At 41.0% G+C, this 23321-nt stretch overlaps 1 protein-coding gene across 1 annotated transcript in view; it reads right to left on the reverse strand.

Moving 5' to 3' along the window:
* The window catches only part of LOC125179062, a 79899-nt gene extending 56828 nt beyond the window's left edge, over positions 1-23071 (reverse strand). Inside the window, exon 1 of the mRNA XM_047884184.1 lies at positions 22514-23071. Coding sequence (XP_047740140.1) covers positions 22514-22589 — 76 coding nt within the window. The 5' untranslated portion in view covers positions 22590-23071. The remainder of the gene's footprint in view (positions 1-22513) is intronic.
* Between the last annotated feature and the right edge of the window lie 250 nt (positions 23072-23321).

The raw sequence follows: 23321 nt of genomic DNA on the forward strand, positions 1-23321 counted from the left end.
TTTCTTTATCGTTCGTTCATTTCGTTTTACATAAAATTTGGATTACCTTAATACTTTGGGACATATGCTTTTGCTTTAAGAGATAACTTGGTACGAGATCCAGAACATGGCGGGATGACACGCACTATATAACGAAGGCAAGAAAAATGTCTTCTTAATCCATTAGATATAAGAACAGTTTTATTTGTTGAGTACTGAGCCTACACTCGGCAGAATAGTGAGCTGATCTTGATGCTCGAGTTCGGAGCTGATCGCTTATAAGTATTAGTTTCGATGCTGATTGCGGAGTCTGTTGCTATGTTTGCCATCGACGGACCTGATGAAAACCTCCTAAAGTGGTTAACTAACGCAAACTCGAATATTTTTCTGATAAATAACTTGAGGTAATGAACACCTGGCCATAGGCCCAAAATCAAAAAGGAAGAAGCGGTAATACACTCTTCTTGCAGGCCACCTAACGTCTTTCCTTCACGCTCAGGCGATTTCCAAAGTAGATGCAATTAGCGATAGCGGGAATAAACTCTTAGTTTTAAACTTACGATATCAATAGAAGTTAATTCGAGGCTGGGATTTCAGGCATGCAACGAATGCGCTCCGAAATGTGTAGAATGTTTCGACATCAAACATACGAATGTGAGTGAATCAGTGTTAATAATTAAGACGGATGTTCAGTTGTACACAATTCGAGTATACTAACTCGTAGAAATGTGTTATTAACTGGCTAGGATAAGCTCGTATAGTTCGTATAAGTCGTATCATCTTATCTCTTACAAGTTTTTATTTTATCACAAAGTCAGAGAAATAAATTTAGTTTGCTTTTTTCCTTTTTTTGCGCCAAGAGATATCAATATCATGTCGACGTTCCAGTACCGTTAGCGATGAGTTTTTATAAAACGAATAACCAACAACCGAACTTAATACAGGGTGGGGCAGAACCGAATGAGCAGTTTTGAGGCAAAATAAAAGAGTAATGGAGGTACATAAATAAGAAGTTTATTTTCTTAGAGATTAGCATAGCATACCATTCTGAATACGTGTGTCCTGAAAATAATATCAGGAAGATGGTGGCCGTTAGCTGCAACACACTGTTGGAGTCGTTCTCGGTGTCTCTGAGGGGTGATTTACAGTGACCTGCGAGGTCACCTGTTTTGAGCATTTGCGATTTTTTTCTTTGGGGACATCTAAAAGAAAGGGTGTTCAGAAGTCGCCCTCATTCCGTACCACAGCTAAGGGAACGGATTATTGCAGAGGTTATGGCCATACCTCGCCATATGTGTGAACGTGCTGTAGGAAATTTCCGAGAGCGATGTTATGCTAACATCGAGGAAAATAAACTCTTTTATTTATGTACCTTCATTACTCTTTTATTTCGCCTCAAAACTGCTCAATCACTTCTTCCGCACCCTGTATTAAAACATTGCTCAAATTACTATCAGAAGTTAAAAAAAACTTTCCAGAAATGCCATACTACATGAAAGAGAGAAGCGGGAATCGAAAACTTAAATTTTCATATTTTCTTACAGGGAGGATTTTGCCATGACAGGGAGCGCCCATGATACGGTGAACACGAGTCTAACAACAAGAAATTTTGTCACACTGGGGATTTAGGAAGCGTAAGCTCGTCTTAGAAACTTTCCAGCCAACCATGCACAAAGTTAACATCTCTTCGGTCAGAGGCGAGGGAAAACTTACCTTGAAGTTACGCAAGGAATGCTGAGGTTAAGTTAATTAAAGAAAGAACCCCGTAGGTTGGACCAAATAGTTGTAAAACTTGAATAGAGGTTAGAATAAACAAAGTTATAAAATAATATTGTTTATGTGTTCATTATAGTCTATTGTGTGTAAGTATAACAAATAAAAAAAATATTATCATATTCCAATTTGAGTGTTAGCATTCCAAATCAAATTATTTAAGCTTACGTAACGAAATTTCAATTCTTTTCACGAAAAACCCGTGTCGAGCGTTCACATTTAAAAGACAAGTTCACTAAGGCGGACAAGCTTGACTACACTTAATTAAAGATGCATGGCTGATATGAATAAGTCAGGCGAACGAATTCAGGCTGACAAAAAGAAGTCAGGATAAAAACAGTAGTCAGGCTGACGAAAAGAAGTCAAGTTCTCGAAGTCAGGCTGAAAAAAGAAATCAGGCTGACGAAAAGAAGTCAGGCTGACGAAAAGAAATCAGGCTGAACAGTGTTTAGCGCGATATAACCGAGACTTGTCGAACGGACATCATCAGTGTCCAGGTTTGTTGGAATCATCAGGGACAATGCATGAATGAAACCAATTGAAAATTCAAACTTTAGGAGTTCCCGGGAGGCAAAATTTGTCCTGCTGACAAGACATGACCGAAAAAAACAATCATCAAGTGTGGGTAGGTAAAATGTCATTCAATGCTCCATTGAAGAAAATTTTCGAGTTCTTTGCTCGATTAATAACGAGATGGAGTATTTTCAAGTCTGCCTCAAAATATCCATGCATAAACGGTCTAAATGTTATATTTGATATCTCTGTTTCACAATTATTAAACATCCTGCGAAAAAGTAAAATTGTAATTGTCGTATGCACTATGTGAGATTGTAGCCGTGACTGGGAGCTGTCACGTTATTATGAACACACACCAATGACACTCTTATTATTCATCTAATGACTTATTTCAGTCGTCCCTTCATTACTGTAAAGGCATGATAGTGAGTCTGTGTTCAGTCAATAAACTGTAAAATAAACAATGAATAGAAAGGCTGACACTCACACCCTTGCACCGAAAGAAAATAGTGACTGTCGAAATAGAGATATATCTTTTTAGCGCATTTTCTCATTCATGAAAAAATGCACTATTGTGCTCGCCATGTCCGTCCGTCTGTCTGTCCGTCTGTCTGACCGTCTGTCTGTCCGTCCGTGACTTCACATTTTCGTCGACGAGAAAATGCGCTCTCTGTCACTCACTAGCTGCAGTGAGTACTGAGTTATATTTTTTCTTGTGTGGGTCATTCTAACCCAGTTTAGCCCGGCAAAAGGGCAAATCTGGGCTACCTTAAGCAGTGTAGTTGTCAAAATTTTAACAATATGATCCCTTCATTCTTCTGAGTGTAAGTTAGTGTTGCGTGCAGAAAGCCAGCCTGCGTGGGTCCAGCACCCGTCAGGATACAGCGGCCATCTTAAAAACCCCGTTAACTGACGTGCCAACGACAGGATAGCCATCGTGATCTTTATTTTGACATATACAGGATGATAACTAATAATATTAAGTAGAAAATAAGGTAAAAATAATAGTGGCAATAACAGCAGCTTAGTTTTTCAGGTTCCATTCGTATTTGCAACGGCGACAGTGATATATTTAGGGGCATATTGAGCCTCCTGGTTTTAAATATTTGAAAAAATCAGGAGTGTAAGTCCATAATTGCACAAATTCGTGCCCCTGTGGAAAAATATTTCTATTCCATATTGACTTCATCAACAACGATGGTTATTTATTAATTTTTCCTTCAAACTAGAAACAAGCATCTCACCTCGAAACGCGTTGTTTCAACAAAATCTATACTCGTAATGAAGATGTGAAATAAGGTAGAAAAACTATATAGGGAAATAAAAACAGGTAAAAACTAGCCAAAAACGTAAGTTATGCCCAGCCGCGTTGGTCATTGTGGCTCAAAATGACTGAATATCGCCTATTATTAACCGACACTTTGTTGTTAAAAACAACTTCTGCAAAGTTGTTACTTTTAAGCATAGATTCAAAAGCCTGTCTCGAAACTCTGCGGACATCAGTACGAAAATTTGATTAGCAACGCGCCGAGCTACATGAAGTATTAAGAGGAGACGTCCTCACAAGAGTACATTCGATGAAAGTATATTGTATGCAGCTAGCGGTCGAACGTCAACTAAAATCAAAGAATGATCATTATACCATGAATGAGAAATCGCTCTAAACCAGCACTGACATTGGCTGATCAAGTGACCTTAATCGGCCAATGGACTATAATTCTGGCATGATAGAACACCACGAAAAATCTCAGCCCTGCTCATAAAAAAATTGGTGGGCGTGAAACCAGAGCACTACAGCCACTAGGAGCATGAATGAACGCATTCATTATCGGTCTCCATTCACGACAACGTCATGAATGCAGCACCGCCCACGCTCGCTTCCCAGGACCAAGAGTGAAGAGTTCTTAGAACACGATCATCCAAAAGTATGAAACTACCGCCCTCATAACAACGCGAGTGGGTGCGAGGCACGCAAACTTCTTCACACGACGCTCAAACTTGTACGGCGCACGCAAGCTATTGATCTTAGTTTAGACTTTTTGTTCCCTAAAAATAAACGAAGGCTAAGTAGCAATAAAGCCGGAGTATGTGTCGTTTTGAAAGCAAGAATAACTTCTACCAACTCAACGGGCGGCTCTTTGGACGTGCGGGCAAAGAGCTGAAGACGATACCATAACTCATAAGCTGATCGAGGGGCATCTCAGGACCTCAACGTTGAATGAAATGTGAGAGCTTAAAATAAGCTGTGTGTCAAGTACTGTCAATCTTAGCACGCATTTCATTATAAGCTTGAAAATGCTGTCGTATAAAGTAAGGTAAAGCGTCTGGATCAGAAAATCGAAAAATTTGGCTTCTCAGTGTTTGAGCTCATTTTGTAGCTGCCAAAATGCGTGTCTAAAGCAACAAACCGTATGTAGGAGCATGCTTTAGTTTTAAAATGAGGCCGTTTTGAATTTCTATAAAATGACCATTTTATAACAATATTTACAGATATTTATTTAAAAAAATTGTATTTATGGAGCATTTTTCGCGTTAATTGCAATGTGTTTGCACACATTTTAAAGTTGCAAACGATCGAGGCGCGTTCAACAAAGCAAATACCATGGATGTACATCTAATACCTTTTGCGTAAGGCCGCTATGTACTTTTATCCGATTACCATCTAATAGAAATAAATTTATGAGAAAACTCACACGTATAGCTTATTTTTAGCGTAAAACATGATGATAATAAGTCTGAAGACGCGAGATGGTATCGTCAATAATGGTAATTGACGATGTGAAAGCTGGGGCTACAGTATCAAGCAATTATGCTCTTTTTCTATTAATTTTACTTATATGGCTGCCCTGAAATATTAAAATTTCCAAAATTTGCCATCTTAAAAATCTATCTCTTGTGTTTTTCAAGCTACTACATTGAGGAACATATCATTCTATTTGTGAAGACAATCTATAAAAACTTTAGAAGCTTTTCTCTGATTTGTACATGGTTTGGAATATATATTGAAAAAATCTAGGGGGGCAGGGGAAAATGAAAAAAATCATGATAAATAGGAAAATTGCTTCTAGAGTCGATAGATATTCGCTTTACAAATCTAATGATATGTCTCTCGATGTTGTAGCACTTAAATTGAAGGAGAAGATAAATATATAAAGGACATTTCTTCTTGCCGTTTCCTATTCATTTCACGTTTTCTTTCATTTATTTTTTAAATTCACTGGAGCGAAATTTTCTTCTTTTGCTCCTTTGCAAATGTCTACGAAGTATCACAAAGATTCGTCTGTAAATGAATTTTTTTATCCCAGACGCTCCCCTTAATCAAAACACGAAATAAACTATTAGGCTAAAATAAGCTGTCGTATTATGTATATCCAATCTAAACACGTACGGTATGACATAATATACCATCACGTTCATTGTTTGTGGACGATCTTAACTTAGGCCGCTTGAAAGGGAATGGCAGTACCAACATAAGAAAATCAAGGGAACACATTGAACAGAACAGACCCGGTTTTTAAACTTCGACTCGCTTGTAAATCCACATTCAGTAGGTAGAGAGTATTTCAGAGTGTATGATTAGTTCAATAAAAAATTGATAACAGGAGTATCTTGGGTCGAACATGGATCAAGCGATGAAAAAAATGCAACAAATCAGCGGTTAAAAGCCCCCGAAAGATTGGGTGAATACAAGATTTAACTTTAAAGTTCGGTCATTCGATTGCTGTAGCTGTAGCAGGTATATATAAGGTTTAATTGTTCGCTTTATACGTTTCAGTTTCTTCATCAAAACAGTACGATTTGTGTCAAAAATTATCAAAAGCACTCCAACATGATAACCAATTTCATCGACTCTCAGAACACTGCAAAAAACTTTTGGAGTTGATTGGAGAAGCGAGGAGCTAACTGGTTCTGGAAAATCGATCAGGTGTATTGCATTGATCTCGTTGCGTCAGTTGCTAAGCAAACAACTAATAACATAAGGTAAGACAATGTTTGTTATTCTTCATTTCTCCGCGGAATAAAGGCATCCCGTAAATTTGACGCACATCGAGACAAAGCAATGCTCTCCCTATTCAATACCCCGCTAAAAAATTGTGCACATCTGTGTAGTAGATAAGTAAACTTGCACGTAAAATGCGGCTATTTTTATTATACGGGGTCAATTTTTTTCAAAGTATTTCCTCTCGGCATTGCTGCTCGCAGAGGAATAACTACACGGAGAATAATTAAAGAAATGAGAGCTCCGATCCTGTGAGCGGTCTCTGAGAAGCTCAAGAAGCAGGTATCGGTGCCGGTATTTGGCCGTTATGGCGGCCGAGCAGGGCAGTAAAGCGGCAGTTCAGAGGCAGCCTTTTCTTGTTGACAGCCGCACTTTGCTGCGAGTTACGCGCGCAAACTGGCGAAAAGCTCACACCAACGCGGCGTTTCGTGCCGCATACTGACGCCTGACCTCACGAGAAATTCTCAAAACACTAGAGAAAGCTAAAAAAACGCTATTTCCTGTTGCTTTTTATCTTATTTCTTGTTGATTTTATTCATCAGAGATCCCGAACGCCAAGTTGATATATTCTTCGAATTTAGTCTCGTTGGACATTCCTTGCTAATTTAGTTTTTATGTGAAATATTTCATCAAGACATCAAAATATTTCATCAATTAATCACATTTTGTGTGAAATATTTCATTCATCAATACATCGCGAGCGAGTAACTTTACACAAGACCTCATAGGTACAGCAGCGCTCAGCAGATATATTGTGAGTGTAAAAATACCGACGGATCACTCCACCATTAGGAGGCTTAAACACAAAACTGTGGTTGGCCTGAGTGTTCCCAGCCGGCGACTTTAGCAGGAAAACGAGTGTGCGTGGCGGCGTTATGTGCGCTGCGGGACAACAGCTGAGGTAATACCGGCAATCCGGCGGTGAAAATTCGGGAATAATTTAAGCGGGGAAGAGGAAAGAATTTGGTTAAAAGACTAGCTTAGACTCGAATTCCGTAGAGTCGAGCGGAACTCCTTCAACGATAAAAATATATATGTATAAAAGAAGAGTAAGTGAATTTGATTTAATTGATAAAATATGATAAAAAATATGCGTGTCCATCTTCTATATCGCGGCGACGATCTCCAAAATCACTAAAATATTGATAAAGGCAGATCACCCACGGACCATGTACAATAAAAACAATAAAAATCACTTTGCTCATAATTTACGCAATATTTTCCTGAATCAAGTACACTTATAGCCACAGACGGTAAAAATAACCCAAAAGTATATAATTTCCGCAAACTTTGGAGTTACCGTAAATCTTATTGACGACAAATCGGATTTTCCCTTTCATTTCTGAACACCCCTCATCACTGACGCTGGCTTCTACGATTCCATGAATGGCAGCTTCTCGGCACTGGAATACAGTTCCCACGTACCAATCAAGTTCAAAGTCTATAATCACGACTCAAAAGATGGAAGGGTAATAAAAGAATGCTTCGTGCAGTAACAAGGACACTTCATGAACTCGTGACGAAAGTTTTTAGAAACGTTCTCCGTATTCTGAACTCGTATCGTAGAGGATAGTTGAGTGAAGAACGACGTCTCTGATAAAGGGGTTTTGGCGTCCCACTTAATGGGGTATAAAGTGGCTGTATCCAGAAACGACGCGGTAGGTTGTCAATGGAAGAACTTCAAATTACAGATGTCAGAAACAGGAAAGTAGAAAGTAGCTCGCTAGTTAAGTTCGATTCAAACTCAAGCAAACTGACGACGACTCGGGGCAACCAAAGGTGCCTGAAATTCCTCAATTTTGGTGGATACAAAAAATGCACTTGAATAAATTGATTGAGCTTAAAATTTTGCGAATTACATTTCATACTTACCTGGAAAGCCACTTCATGTTTTTTTCGATAAGAGGCAAAAGAGAACGATGAAATTACAATTCGTTTAAAAATCAATTAATTTAGTGGAAATTATTTGTCAGCCGAACCCAAACTGGTGCTACTGCAGTAGATTGTAATTAAAATATTATGCAGTACGTCACTATGTAGTCGTGAGGCTGCCAAAAGCAGAAGACTTTCCATTAACGAAATCGTCATGGAGCGGGTGCAGGCAGGGCTTCAAAGGGTTGTTCGGCAAGACTCTGTTGATTTCAGGGACCGCAATTGCGATGAGCGAATCCTACTGATGAACGCACAGTCAGAACTAAGGCAGATACCAGCAGTAGTCATTACAAAAACAACAGGTTTCATAAATACCATTAAGTTTTCATCTTAAAATTCATTATTACACGTTCAAATCAAGATGCAAAATCAAGATGTTTTCAAAGAATTCTGCTAAAATTTTAATTGACTCAGGTAATGGAAATAACAACCGCATTTAGAATTCATTCCGGCTCGAAAAATTTGCTGTGACGAGAGAAATATTTAATTAGCTTTTCGAAATTCCTATTCAATTAAGGAAGGTACCACACTATTTATGGGGAGGGCACCACGCTCATTAAGTGGAGGGCACCACACTCATTAAGAGGAGGATACCACACTCATTAAGGGGATGCACGTACGGAGGGTACCATACTCATTAAGTGGTGGATACCACACTCATTAAGGGGAGGGCACCTCACGCATTAAGTAGTGAGCACCACATTCATTATCATAGGGAAGGCACTATGCACTCTCATTAAGAGGCACAGGGCTTGGTCACTCGGCAATCTCGTAACGATCGCGCGCTCTGTAATTTGTCTTCGACTCCTACACGTAGGATGGTCCCATCTGTCATCTACTCTGCACGAACTCTGCAGCATAGCAAGCCGGCAAGCTCTGCACTATAGCCGGCAGAACTGCCAGGACTTGAAGGCTTGCAGAGCTGCAACGCTCATCTGGTTCGTACGCATTCGACGATCGCGGCTCAAGACTCAGTTATAAGGAATGAAATCGTACAGGTCGACATACAATATCACAGGCAACATAAATGGTATAGTTAAGTCTATAATGAACGTATATGGTATATGGTAATGCCCTTACAAATATCAAATCATAAATAATATTACCATCCAAAATATTATATTTTAATTATTACATATTTTTATTTGAGAACGAAGTAGAAGAATGAAGAAAATTAAGATTGATGGAGATGAATATTTCTACGACGAATACCTAATTAAAATACGAGTAATAAAAAGTAAAATAAAGTTAACTCAAGATAAAGCACTAGCACACTACGGAACTAGAATAAAATTCAAGTTGAGATATATAAAAAAAATGTATAAAAAGTTTCATCTTTACTTGTAGACAATATCTAGTCGGACAAAATTATAATGAGCTTAAAATCGACACCAAAACATTTGGAGAACACATGATTTCCCCAATGCCACTTATTTTAGGAGTTAGATATTTAAGCAGTTGGTAAAAAGGTCAGATTCCAGTGGCTAACGTTCCTGCAGAGAAAAAAACTGTCCAGAAAGCGTGAACCACAGCTTGAAGGAAACTGATTGATGGATCATGAAGCAAACGCTTGCAGGATCCTGGCTTAATTGTTGCTTCTAACTGGACCCTCTTGTTGATCTGGGACGCTGTGTAGCCGCACTGCGGCCCTGCGTCATGAAATGAGGTACTTGCTCATAATTGTGAAGCGTCATGACGATGTAATGACGCACGAAATAGAGGGAAGAGAGAGGGAGGCATGATGAAGTGTGCCACAACGCACAAAGGCGACTCTAATTGTTGAGAGTGATGTGGGTGAGGGATGGCACCGCAGTCTATGCGAACAACGGACAATGCTCCCTCATTCAAGATTCAGGATAAAGACTGCAGTCGTCAATTAATCCGACCCACCCATGGGGCATTCATTGTCTTTGGGAAATTCAAATGTGTCAATTCTTCAGTCACAAAGATTGATTTGGCCCACATCTACGTATGTCATGATCGTCAGATGCAGGCGTCGCTAGGACGGCGCCCGTTGCAGAAGCGTTGGATCGGCACAGGTACAGTAACGTCACAATGCGGCTCACTGGCCCGGGCTAAGAAATTAACATGATTTGATTGGGACGGGTTTGTGACACGGTCGGAACCAATTGGCGCCGGTGTGTGCCACGTTCGGTCCCAATTGGCGCAGGTGTGTGACACGGTCGGTCCCAATTGTCGCATGTGTGTGACACGTTCGGTCCCAATTGGCGCATGTGTGTGACACGTTCGGTCCCAATTGGCGCAGGTGTGTGACACGTTCGGTCCCAATTGGCGCAGGTGTGTGACACGGTCTGTCCCAATTGGCGCATGTGTGTGACACGTTCGGTCCCAATTGGTGCAGGTGTGTGCCACGTTCGGTCCCAATTGGCGCAGGTGTGTAACACGGTCGGTCCCAATTGGGGCAGGTGTTTGACACGGTCGGTCCCAATTGGCGCAGGTGTGTGACACGGTCGGTCCCAATTGGGGCAGGTGTGTGACACGGTCGGTCCCAATCGGCGCAGGTGTGTGACACGTTCGGGCCCAATTGGCGTAGGAGTGTGCCATGCTCAGTGCCTAGTGACGCAGGTGTGAAGTGTGGTTGCTCCCTATTAAAATATCTTTCTCGGTTAGTCGCAGCGGTCGCGAAAGAACCAGAAGATGGCCGTCTATGTATGATACGGCGATGATTTATTGCTGGGGATGATGACCGTGACCCGCAGCCAGAGCGTGCCCCGCGTAATGAGACGCCGACACGCACACCCGCAAACCTGCACTACAGTTCGTACTTCGTGCACTGTGATCAATGGTGAGGATGATAATATTCGCGTAATGGTTGCCTCCTGAACTATGATAACAAAAACATATTATACGATGACATAATATCATAAACATATGGTATACGTGCAATAAACCAAGTGTTTTGCATGTCTGAATTAACTTATTCAAGACTGTCTGCTACGATCGTGCATGCCGAAATTGATCACGTCAGGGAAGTGCAAATCAAGAGCAGAGACCTGGACTTCTTTTTATTAAATCGAAGACAAAGAATAAACCCCGCTGCTTGGTCGCGTGCTTGACAACGGAGGTCAAGTTTGCTGCTAAGAGACGGGACCCAAATCATAGGTTAAAATTGGCGACGGAATACATAGATAAATAATACCGATAAACGTAATAAGTGAATTGATGAGCGGCGATATGATATGATAGCACACACTGATTGTGGAGCCAGACGCTGATGAGCGGTGATATCAGATGAAAACACCATCCACCTCATCCGCCAGTCTGGCAATATTTAACATCAACAGCAGCTCAGACAGCCAACAGCAACTTAAAGTGTCAGTGCATAACAATGCAGTGCAAGAACAACGCTGATTACAAGGCACCAAATAGCATGAACATTGAACAGAGCTCCGGTGCATGCAGGTCGTTTGTCTTCAACCTGACACGCGGTAATGGCAGCAAGCTCTGTAGTCGAGGTCAGCGTGGCTGACGCACAAGGTAAAGGAGCTTTTTTGATGCCAGAATTGAGGTGCGTCTGACGACGGAAATATAGCAAGAAGGCTGACAAAGTTGTTGAGTATAAAAACAAGATTTACACATAAAAAATAAAGAACATATATCTGGCACTCGAAGTAACTCCATGCATGGCTGACAATACCAACGGGGTTAAGAAGTTGGCTCACAATAGCATGCATCGCCCAGCTGACGTCATGACTAGGCAGTGGCTCAGGCCTGAAGCTATCAGCGAGATAGCCAGCACTTCCTCAGCTGACGACAGCGATATCCGGCACCCGGGGCCGCGGGGGCAGCGGCGCGAGGACAAACGGAGCGATACGTGACGCGAACGCAATACACGTTTATAAGAAGACTTATACAATGCTTGGGAACCTTCAACAAAAGATGAAAGTAAGTACAACACCGAGACTATCTCAGAGATATACTGGATACATATTTTTGAATTTAGTTAATATAAATTTATTTGTTTTGATACATTGCAGGCGGCAGATATTTTTGACACGGCTATGCAAATTCTGATTGATTTAGTCGCGCTAAATTCAGCGCCATTGAGGCAAGGCGGGCAGCGGCGGAGAAGAGATTTTGAGCGGTCGAGGCTGCGTTGTTTACAGTAACATTCGTGACTTAAAATAAACCACTTGAGCATGAGAGCAATTGCTGATAACGGGCACTTATTTCTGCGCGAACAAAAACGTTCTCCTGACGCTGCGCAGCAAATTTCTTTCGTAGGAAAAGTCATACATGATGAAACAAAGTCATATGCATAAGAAATATTTACACGATGAAGCGAAATTAATTACTCAATTAAGAAAGCGTTTGCATGTTGATATTATATGGGAGTTACGAATTTAAAGGGAAATTCCTTTATTTATTTTAGCAAATTCTTACATTTCCTACAGGGAAATTCCTAACAATTACAGAGAAATATGATGTCAAACCCTTGAATAAAACATATTAGATGAGATACCATAGTCTAATATTGGGTTCGCCTTACCATCACTGAAACTTCCTGCGAAATAGTTAGGATAGCTGGATAGGTTATAATAAAATCAACTCTCGGGAAGAAAAAAGTTTCAAGGAGGGAAGTAAATAAGTTTGCAGGGAGCATATGTAACGCAAAAAGCAAGAGGAAGGACTTTAAGTCGTCGGAAAAGTTAGTTGAGATACGTCCACTAGAAGTTTAATCGAATACCGTTGACTCTAAGTTCAACCAAATACATCCGACATAAACTTTTGTCTAATACCGTTGACTCGAGAAGTTTGGTCGAATACCGTCGACATGAGCTCTCGTAAAACTCATTCAAAGTTCATCCCGTTTCGACTGCATTCGGCACAAGATGCAGCACCCAATTTAAGGCCAGCAGGAAATAAAGGGAATGTGACACGAGAACGCTACGCCGTCAATAAATCAGCAGAATAGAAACTCTTCTTTATTTGCGTCAAGTGAGGCGACACGCTCACCATTACGCATGCATGAGTGGCAGAAAACCATTCAATTTGACCAGAAAAACTGAATTGAATTTGAGTTCAATGATAGCAGGGATTCTATGCGTTCTTTGTTATTCATTGATCGCTACAGCAAAAAAGCGATCTCGAGGAGTCAATATTGCAGCCCTTCAAGGCTGTTTTTCATGCAATGCGTACCGATACATCGTGGGGGAAAAATAAATCCCTATTTTTCTGAACGGCAATCAATTGCCGTTTGCAAATGATTGGCAATCAAACGGCAGTATTTCGTGAATTAGCTTTCTTATAACACTAACACAGACGATAATGCAGAGTGCAAATTAAATTAAAATGTCTCTAACATATGGCGTATTATTATCAGCATCAAAAGAGTCAACATGGACATCAACACAGCAATAACATAAACAATATCAACAACATCAACAACATGAAGAGCGGCAGCGCAGTTGGCACGCTCGCTGGCCGCTGACGTCGCAGGTGTCTGAGGCCGGCGCGACGCTCGGTCGCTAGCGTTACTCGGGGCGTCCCGTGACGTTACTAGGGGCGTCCCGTGACGTTACTAGGGGCGTCCCGTGACATTACTAGGGGCGTCCCGTGACGTTACTAGGGGCGTCCCGTGACGTTACTAGGGGCGTCCCGTGACGTTACTAGGGGCGTCCCGTGGCGTAACTAGGGGCACCCTGTGACTGCCTTACTTCGTACACGCCCTTCAAGCAACGCCCTCTGTGACCACTGATTAACGTCCCGTGACGTCACAATGGACGGCAGTGACGTCAAGACGAGTGACGTCACGCGAGCTGCTCACCTGTGGACCAAGTCAACACCTGGCGGCGGTGGGAGGTTGTTGGGAGAGATAATTTCTACAATAGACGATTGATTAATGACTGATCTTCATTATTTGGATATAAATTCGAATTGAATTGAATTCATGAGTCTATGATGGCTTAGTTATAATAGTTAGGGGGTAAAGGCTGATTGAGACAATTGTAACAGGTAGGCAGAAGATATCGATAATGCAACGATGTCTTGTTTAGTTATAAATACAGGCAAAAATATAGCGTTAAAACACCGAAAAAATGTTAAGCAGGTTCATACACAGTAAGTTAAATACTTCTAAAATAAAAATGATTTTATAAATATTTTAAAGAAAAATATTTTCCCAAAATGTTCGAAATACCAATGAACGTTTATAGGTCGACCAGACTATTCTTAGTACGAAGGAACGGTTGATAAATCGACCTGAATTATAGACCAGATATATTCGGAATTATAGACCAAATTAAAGACCAAAAATATTCGGCAGCTAATATATGTTAACGATAAGGAATAACTTTTATATCATATAGGTTGTGAACTAACTTAAATTTTTCGATGAATAAAAAGTGCTTATCACGAAAGGCATTGAAGTTACTAAAAACAGTAACTTTGGATTGTCAAGTAACTTTGGACTGTTCGGTAACTTAGGACTGTTCGGTAACTTAGGACTGTTCGGTAGCTTTGGACCTGTCTCTTATACACATCTAGATGTGTATAAGAGACAGATTTCAGGGACCGCAATTGCGATGAGCGAATCCTACTGATGAACGCACAGTCAGAACTAAGGCNGGACTGTTCGGTAACTTTGGACTGTTCGGTAACTTTGGACTGTTCGGTAACTTTGGACTGTTCGGTAGCTTTGGACTGTTAAGTAATTTTTGACTGTTCGGTAACTTGGACTGTTAAGTAACTTTGGATTGTTCGGTAACTTTAGATTGTTCAGTAACTATGATTAATACGGTACGAATTAAGCTCACAATAAAGCTGAAGTTTTTAAATCCGCGTTTTGCACCACAAACGCTAAACGAGGATAAGCAAGACGTCCAGAGGCCGGACAGCTGCGACGCTCAACAAACAAATCAACAACACGCAACAAATGGGATAAAAACATCAATTTAAACAATGAAAACACTTAAATAAACAAGATTCGCAATAAAAAATCAATTCCAGGCTCACAGAGAAGATAATTTATTTTCTCTGCAGGAAGCAATAAGCGTTGCGGCCTGCGCAACAGTTTGGAGGCATCACCTCATTATCTTATCTTGTGTCTCATGACTAGGCTGATGCTAATATTATATCACTTATCTACACTGATCCGCTCTTATAGGGATTCTCTTGCAACAATAAATCCCTCGGCAGGCACTTAGCCACCACGACGATGACAGTCTCGTCAGTGTCACGCTGATGAGGCCTTCATAAAAGCCTCGTCTGAACCGAGCAAACAAACCGCGGCTGAACACTTAACGCGGGGGCCGATGAGGCTGGCATACGTGGCACAGGATGCCGAGGCTGGCATACGTGGCACAGGATGCCGAGGCTGGCATACGTGGCACAGGCTGCCGAGGCTGGCAGCGTATTACAGACTGCTGAGGCTGGTTTGCGTATTACAGACTGCCGAGGCTGGTTTGCGTATTACAGACTGCTGAGGCTGGTTTGCGTATTACAGGCTGTCGAGGCTGCGGCTTACATGGCATAGCCGGCAGCTCTGGACGAGTCGCTTTAGTTGTAATAGCCATTTATGCATTTGTGGCGCATGAACTCTGAACGGTTCGACACCTAAAAACAAAATTCGTGTATTCCAACGAGTTTTTAGCAACAAATTAACGGAGCATCAACGAAAAATCCAATCAATAATAATCTTGAGCGGCATTTCATTTCCTCAATCATCAGCTCCCTATTTTGTCGACAATCACTCAGCGTCACACCTCATCGACAACCTTTGTCTCATCATCACGTCGCCGTTGGTCACCATTTGATATAAGCATAATCTATAGGAAGTGCAAAGCTCGAGATTCGCGTCCTCACCGCGAGCGGAGATGAATTAGCTGAGCGCAGATCGATTATTTATGAAGCGTAAGGGCAAAGTTCGTGGCAGCAGTTTCCATGGTGACTCACATGTTCAGATCAGGAGAAGTTCCTTGCGAAGTTATTGATAGTTTAGTTTATTACGTTGCTTGGATGCGCGAACTGAGTTTGCTATCGCAGCTCGAAAATTTACACTAAAACTTGAATAACTACAAACGCCTGGCATAATAGATAGCGATACACGTAGAATGGCCGAACACAAGATGCATTCGCCGCACACACAACATAGGGGCAATTTTGCATATTTGTCAGTCAGGCGGTTGAAGCGATCATAAACATTACGGCCGAGTGCTACATCATCGGGCCGGTATGAAAAGTCGAACGCGTAGAAAGTCGTACGGCATCAATGTACTGAATATCCTCGGAAGTATGAAAACAAAATATATCAAAATTTGAAGCGAGCCTCAAACTGGCAAATCTTTATCACGGCGCAACACCATACCTAGCTCCGCCGCCCACTTCACTGATACTACAAATTACGAGCCAGCCTTATCAGCCAAAAGCGAAGATTTGGATCACAGTTATTGAACATTTAAAGAGTATATTCAAATCTATTTTCAGCCGTTCCAGAAAACTTTAGCATTTGTGATAAATCCTTACCGTGTTCGAAAAACTGTCATCGCGTTTAATAAACCCTAATCATTTTCAACAAGCTCTCATCACGTTCGACCAAACTTCAACATGTTCGAAAAATTCACATCATACACGACGCATTAAATGAGTTTAGATGTTTACATAGATCATACATTTATACATTCTAAAATTAATTAGATTTGCATTATTCTTAATAGGGTCCGAAGTCCAAGCGAATTGCTGGTTGAGCCAGAAGGACCAATTTCCAAACTGGGCCGAAGCCTAAATTGTGGATGAGTGAGCCTACAAATACTGCAGATCATACCGAGAATGCATGACTAGCATCTTGAAAGAGATGTGAGAAAAGACAGTCCAATGAAAATGTGAGCTAAATTTCACTTTCTTGGCTGGATTGATATTGGGTCTGGGAAAATTTATACCGGCCTGTGCGACCCAATACCTGGAAAATTTATACCGACCGCAATACCGACCTGTGCGTGTGTATCGTTCAGCCTATTTGAAAAGTAAAGTCAGCACACCACCAAGAAGCCTAAATATTTTCAGTTAAAATGAGATATTTCTCTTCAAACATACTATAAGGAGATGCAGTTACAGCGAAAAAATATTTTCGGAGACATTCGATATACAGTATATGAGCCTAACACTATCATCCCACGTATCCTAAAAGCCTGTAATACATTTTAATTTTAAAATGGATATTCAATTCAAAACAGCAACTAAAGTACAGATATTTGTAATGGTTCGTATTTATCCATTTGTTAAAGTTTATTTTTTTATTGTTTTCATCTTCTGATACTAAGACTATTCTTGCCATCGAAATTCCTTTCATCGACTGAACGCGCTATCCAAATATCTGTTTACACTCTCAATCACGGCCACAGTTTCACTCTCTGACAATTCAATATTCATTGCAATCCACTCTGCACCTGTTCTGTCAAACCTCACCCATTATTCTCGCCCCTTTCATTCATAATCACCTCCGTCATAATCCGTCTTTCTTCCTCGTACGTTTCGTATTCCACTTTCAGGTGTTGGACAGTTTTCTTCACACCCCATTTCATAAAGCACTCATCATTGCTGGTCTCATATCCCTTCCCTAGTATGTGTGTCCATTCACACCCATTCCCTGTTCATAGTGTCTTAATTAAAACATCCTTCAGCAACATCTTTCGCCAATGCAATATCAGCGGATTCATGGCTCCGCAAACATGGCAGAATTCTCACTGATAATACACTATTTTGTTGAAGATAAGAAGCAAGTGACACAACAGATGGGCCCGTCTGAGCCTCTGGCATCTACATGAGGGCTACAGGACACACTGGCTCCCGATAAGCCATCTCTGGCGACACCTTAAATGCATTGCAGTGAGAACCCTCTTGTGGGCGACATGCTCTCTGACGTCAGGAATCTTATCACTTATAACTGTGCGGACGATGAGTAACTCAGTTACTTTTGTGCCACATCGTCCGGGATAACTCTAGTCATCCACGATGTAGCTCGATAAGCGAAATGTTATATTAAATTAAGCATTGGACTAAACGGTACCACTGAGTACGATCATTAAGCATAATGGACAGATGGGTACCAATTACTGGGTTCTAGTTAGCGTAGGTGCCAAATCCATTTGGGATACAAGACACCTTGTCTTTACATGGTGGCCAGACACCTCGTCAAACTAGACATTTCATCACTGTAGCAATTCAACATTGGGACGATTCATAATGACAACAATTCACCATAAAATTTCATCATTGCATAGTGTGCATTGCAAACTTAAGTTCATGTAGGTTAGTCTGGTTAGATTAGGTTAGGTTAGGAAAAATTGGTAAAGAATGGAATGATGAAATATACTAATGATTAATTGATAGAATCATTAAATATATCGTATTACGAGATGTTAGGGAACCCTTTTACAATTATTCTATTTGTAAGGCACGAGGTTCGTACCAAATAGGATGCGTAGACTATAATATAGTAAAATGATCTACCAAATAGGCTACGTAGACTATATTTCGACCATTTATCACAGGCCATATTAATCGTTATACATTCAACTGTACTTGGGTAAAAACTGAAAGTAACACACGTGAAATATAGTTAAAGAAGGATAGAGTATTAATACGAACATCTTTTACTCAATATGCCCTACATCAGAATCAATGATAGGCAACAGACGCTAGAAAAAGTAAATACTAGTCTCGCAAGTCACGTGTCATGCATTCAAATCCTCTAAATCTCTTCACTAGATTTACTCATCGCTCACTTTTCGTTTAATTATGATTTGATCCATAGATAAAATACCAGGATCGGTAGTGTAAAGATAAAGAATAAAGTTTTATAAGTAATGTTCCATTAAAAGTTTAACAAAACATTGCATTAGAAATAATAACTATTGCTTGCGCTGCATCCGATAGGCGTTAAATTAAATGTAGGCGAGCTATATAGTTTATAACATAACATAACATAAACATAGTGATCTCGGCGCTGAAGTGTAGGCCTGATGTGGCCTGTCGCCGATTCTTTTCCTTTTCGTGCCTTGTTCACAGAAGATCTAAACTCGTGTCATTTGACCGGATCTTTTCATGACTGACGATAGTTTGAAATAGCCACTATATAGACTTAAACCGGGTTCGATTTGGTGCTAGGCATTTCAAATCCGAACATATATTTTTCCATAGCTTAATCTAGTCAGTTCTTGAACGCGTTCATACTTGGAGCGCCAACGATGTCATCGGGGAGGCTGTTCCACATGTCGGTGATTCGAAGCGAGAAAGAAGAAATTTTGTCGCGTGGAGAAGTTGCAGCGCAGTTTTTTTAGCTTATAGCCATGGCCCCTGGTGTTGGTTCTTGTTTCAAATTCTAGTAACCCTTCAGGGACCTTGTATAAACTATGAGTATACTTGCATACCTCAATGAGGTCCCACGCAGACGTCGATAACTGAGGCTTGGAAGCTTCATAATTTTTCTTCATAGGACTTGCCCTTCAAGCCTGGAATTATCCTTGTTGCACGTCTTTGAACATTCTCGATTGAATTTTTGTCCTTTTCAAATCTCGGTGAGAACACAACGTTTCCAAACTCAAACTCTCGGTGAAAACGCAACGTTTCCGTAGCGCACGACAGCAACAAACAACTGCTTCATCGCTTCTGCATCAGGAACTCGTAGGAGCGTCTGACGAGTCCAAGAAGTTTGTTAGATGTGTTAGCTTGCGTTTCAACTTTATGCTTTATGTTTGGATACAGAAGCCTTTGCATGGATGAGCCGCTGATATGAGCTACTTCTATTTTAAGTAACATTAGAGAAAAAATAGTTTAAAATATTTTAATATTCGTTAAACTGATAACTCATTTTGCCACCAGGATGATTGTAAATAGAAAAACGCCATAAGCAGGCGAATAAATTGTTAATTTTAAGAAGAAAAACTCCTATGTTGATAACAAGGTTGACTTTAAATGAAAACAAAACTTCTTAAAAAGCATCAATTTTAAATTCAAAACTCCTAACGTGGTACGCAACGTTGTCCTCAAGTTAAAAGACGCGCTTCTCGGTATATAGGATACGAGAAAGCTTCTACATCGGAGAACTCGTATTGTTAGATAGAAGCTATCATTATTCTCATATTGTATGAATTTTAGTAGAGATGGACTTGACCTGAATAGACTACATACGCAGGAGAGAAGGTGTCTCATGAGTAAGTCATATACGCATTCAAGCACCATGTCTCGCGTTAGACACTTATATACCCGTATAAGAAAATGCATATAAGCATTCCAATAAATGTTTACTACAACAATAGAATCCCGGCTTTATCTTGAGGCTACCGTAAGTCACAAGGCGCACGATAGCCTACTACTGTAGCAGCTGCGTGTAGTAAAACGCAGCTGCAGCGTGTCCATAGCAGCGATAACACGAAGCAATTCCCTATTAGAACGATTAAAGGTGATCATAACGATTAAAGGTGACCAATTATGAGCCCACGGTTGGCCGTCGTTAAACCGACTGTCATTTCAAACAGTCTTCCGTAGCAGCTCTAACGAGCTCCACAATCAAGGAATTTCTCATGGCATGGCTGGATGATGGCGTTGTTCGGCGAATATCCAAGAGATTTAAATTAAAAACTTTACGTCTCTCAAAGGAAATAATCATTGAGAAGAAAAGCAAATATCTCTGCTGAATAATTGCTGCATAATTTTATATTTTTATACTAAAACCCATCAATCAAACCAATAGACTGACTTTTATTGGAGAATTTAAATCTCTATTACGATGAAAGGAAATTATTGTCGTGTTTATTCAAGAGAAGTCTTAATCAAAGCCCGTAATGATGATGAGTGTTTCTTATCAGTTGCACGGCTCAGAAAACCTGCCTTTGGTCCTGAGTTAATTAGATTACCCGACACGCCAAACCCGAGAACGCAGCCGACGCTTGGTGAGTGATCGAGGAACTCGCATCCCCGGCCTATGGAGGGAGCTATAGTGCCGGACTGTCTCATTAAGCTAAGTAGGGCTGGCCAGTCTCATTAAGCTAAGCAGTGCCGGAATGTCTTATTAAGCTAAGCAGTGCCGGACAGTCTCATTAAGCTAAGCCGTGCTGGCCAGTCTCACTAAGCTAAGTAGTGCTGGCCAGTCTCACTAAGCTAAGCAGTGCCGGAATGTCTTATTAAGCAAAGCAGTGCCGGCCAGTCTCATTAAGCTAAGCAGTGCTGGCCAGTCTCATTAAGCTAAGCAGTGCCGGAATGTCTTATTAAGCTAAGCAGTGCCGGACAGTCTCATGTCTCATTAAGCTAAGCAGTGCTGGCCAGTCTCACTAAGCTAAGTAGTGCCGACCAGTCTCATTAAGCTAAGCAGCGCTGGTCAGTCTCATGAAGCGAAGCAGTGCCTGCCAGTCTCATTAAACTAAGCAGTTCCGGATTGTCTCCTTAAGCTAAGCAGTGCCGGCCAGTCTCATTAAGCTAAGCAGTGCCGGCCAGTCTCATTAAGCTAAGCAGTACCGGACAGTCTCATTAAGCTAAGCAGTGCAGGACTGTCTCATTAAGCTAAGCAGTGCCGGCCAGTCTCATTAAGCTAAGCAGTGCCGGCCAGTCTCATTAAGCTAAGCAGTGCTGGCCAGTCTCATTAAGCTAAGCAGTGCCGGCCAATCTCTTTAAGCTAAGCAGTCCCTGCCAATCTTTTTAAGCTAAGCAGTCTCTGCCAGTCTCGTATCATTAAGCTAATCAGTGCCGGCCAGTCTCATTAAGCTAAGCAGTGCTGGCAGTCTCATTTAAGCTAAGCAGTGCCGGCCAATCTCTTTAAGCTAAGCAGTCCCTGCCAATCTTTTTAAGCTAAGCAGTCTCTGCCAGTCTCGTCTCACTAAGCTAATCAGTGCCGGCCAGTCTCATTAAGCGAAACAATCATATAGTGAGCTTCACGATGCGATAATGTGGAGAGCAGCGTCACGCTCATTCACACATCACAACGGCATAGCGAACTTTATTTACTGTCGTCTTTTAGCCATTGATGCCGTCACAAATCGGCGAGTGTGCTAAAATAACTTATTATTTTTAAAATAAGCAAAATTTCATTACATTTTACTGCAGCTCTAAGTATTAAAAATTAGGAACGACTTAATGCTGGTATAAGGGTAACGTAGGCTGAACTTTTCTGTGGCACCTAAGATAAAATAGAATTATCTTAACTACTGGCTTGGAGCTCCTTCAGATTACAGATTCAACGTTGAGTTAAGCTCTTGACTGACACAGAAGCTAAATATTATCTGTAACAGATTCTTTTTGACATCTAAGACGTGTTTTAGTTTCAAAATATAATTAGATAACTTTACTTAGTAATATCCTTACCTGAAGGAGTGAACCGCATGAACGCCGTGAGAAGAAGTAGAGTTGTCAGCAGCATGTTTCGGTGTAGGAAGTCCATTGCTGAGGATTGGCAATAGGTTCTAATAAAGGATAAATACGAGCTTTGACGTCTATACTTCTTGAGTCTTGACGTCTATAATCCCTGAGCCCAAACGTTTATGCTCTCGTTTACCCCAATCTGCTGCCTAATGCCGAGAGGAGTTAAGATGGGGATTTTGGTAGTTGAGGAGTTATTCAGGGTATTAGGACTCTTGAGAAGATCAAGCACTTAAAGCTTAGAAAAGTGTTCGTTTCCGAGGGCAGCTTGAGGTCGCCGTTGCAGCACGACGCGCAGAAGGTAGTCTGTGAATTTGTCGCGGCCGCTGTTGGCACTGCGTCGAAACGAGTCTTTAGTGAGACCTGCCATTTCTCGCTATGAATTTTCTTAATGCTCAAGCTTCCATTTCGGTTCTGCTTAACTATTATCTTGAAAAATGTATGGAGGTTTACGTCTTAGAACAAATGAGTTCACAGATTACATCATATAATCACAATTGTTACCTGTAATGAAAAGATAACAGAAGTTAACAACAGTTTTGTCGGGTCATTCGTTCTGGTTTGGTTTAGTAAAACGTACATAGCGCAGGGAACAGTGAAAAAGCATTTATTCAGATGCAGACTGATTTACAAGTAACAACAATACCGCTTGACAAGAGCAGCATGACAGAGCAAACATGTTTAAGCTCCACACAAGCGTAACTATCTGATCCTAACTTATACCCGTCGCCTACAGGGTCTACATCTGTCAGCC

Source organism: Hyalella azteca, unplaced genomic scaffold (assembly GCF_000764305.2).
Source record: "Hyalella azteca isolate HAZT.00-mixed unplaced genomic scaffold, Hazt_2.0.2 contig14801, whole genome shotgun sequence".
In the NCBI taxonomy this organism is placed as follows: Eukaryota; Metazoa; Arthropoda; class Malacostraca; order Amphipoda; family Hyalellidae; genus Hyalella; species Hyalella azteca.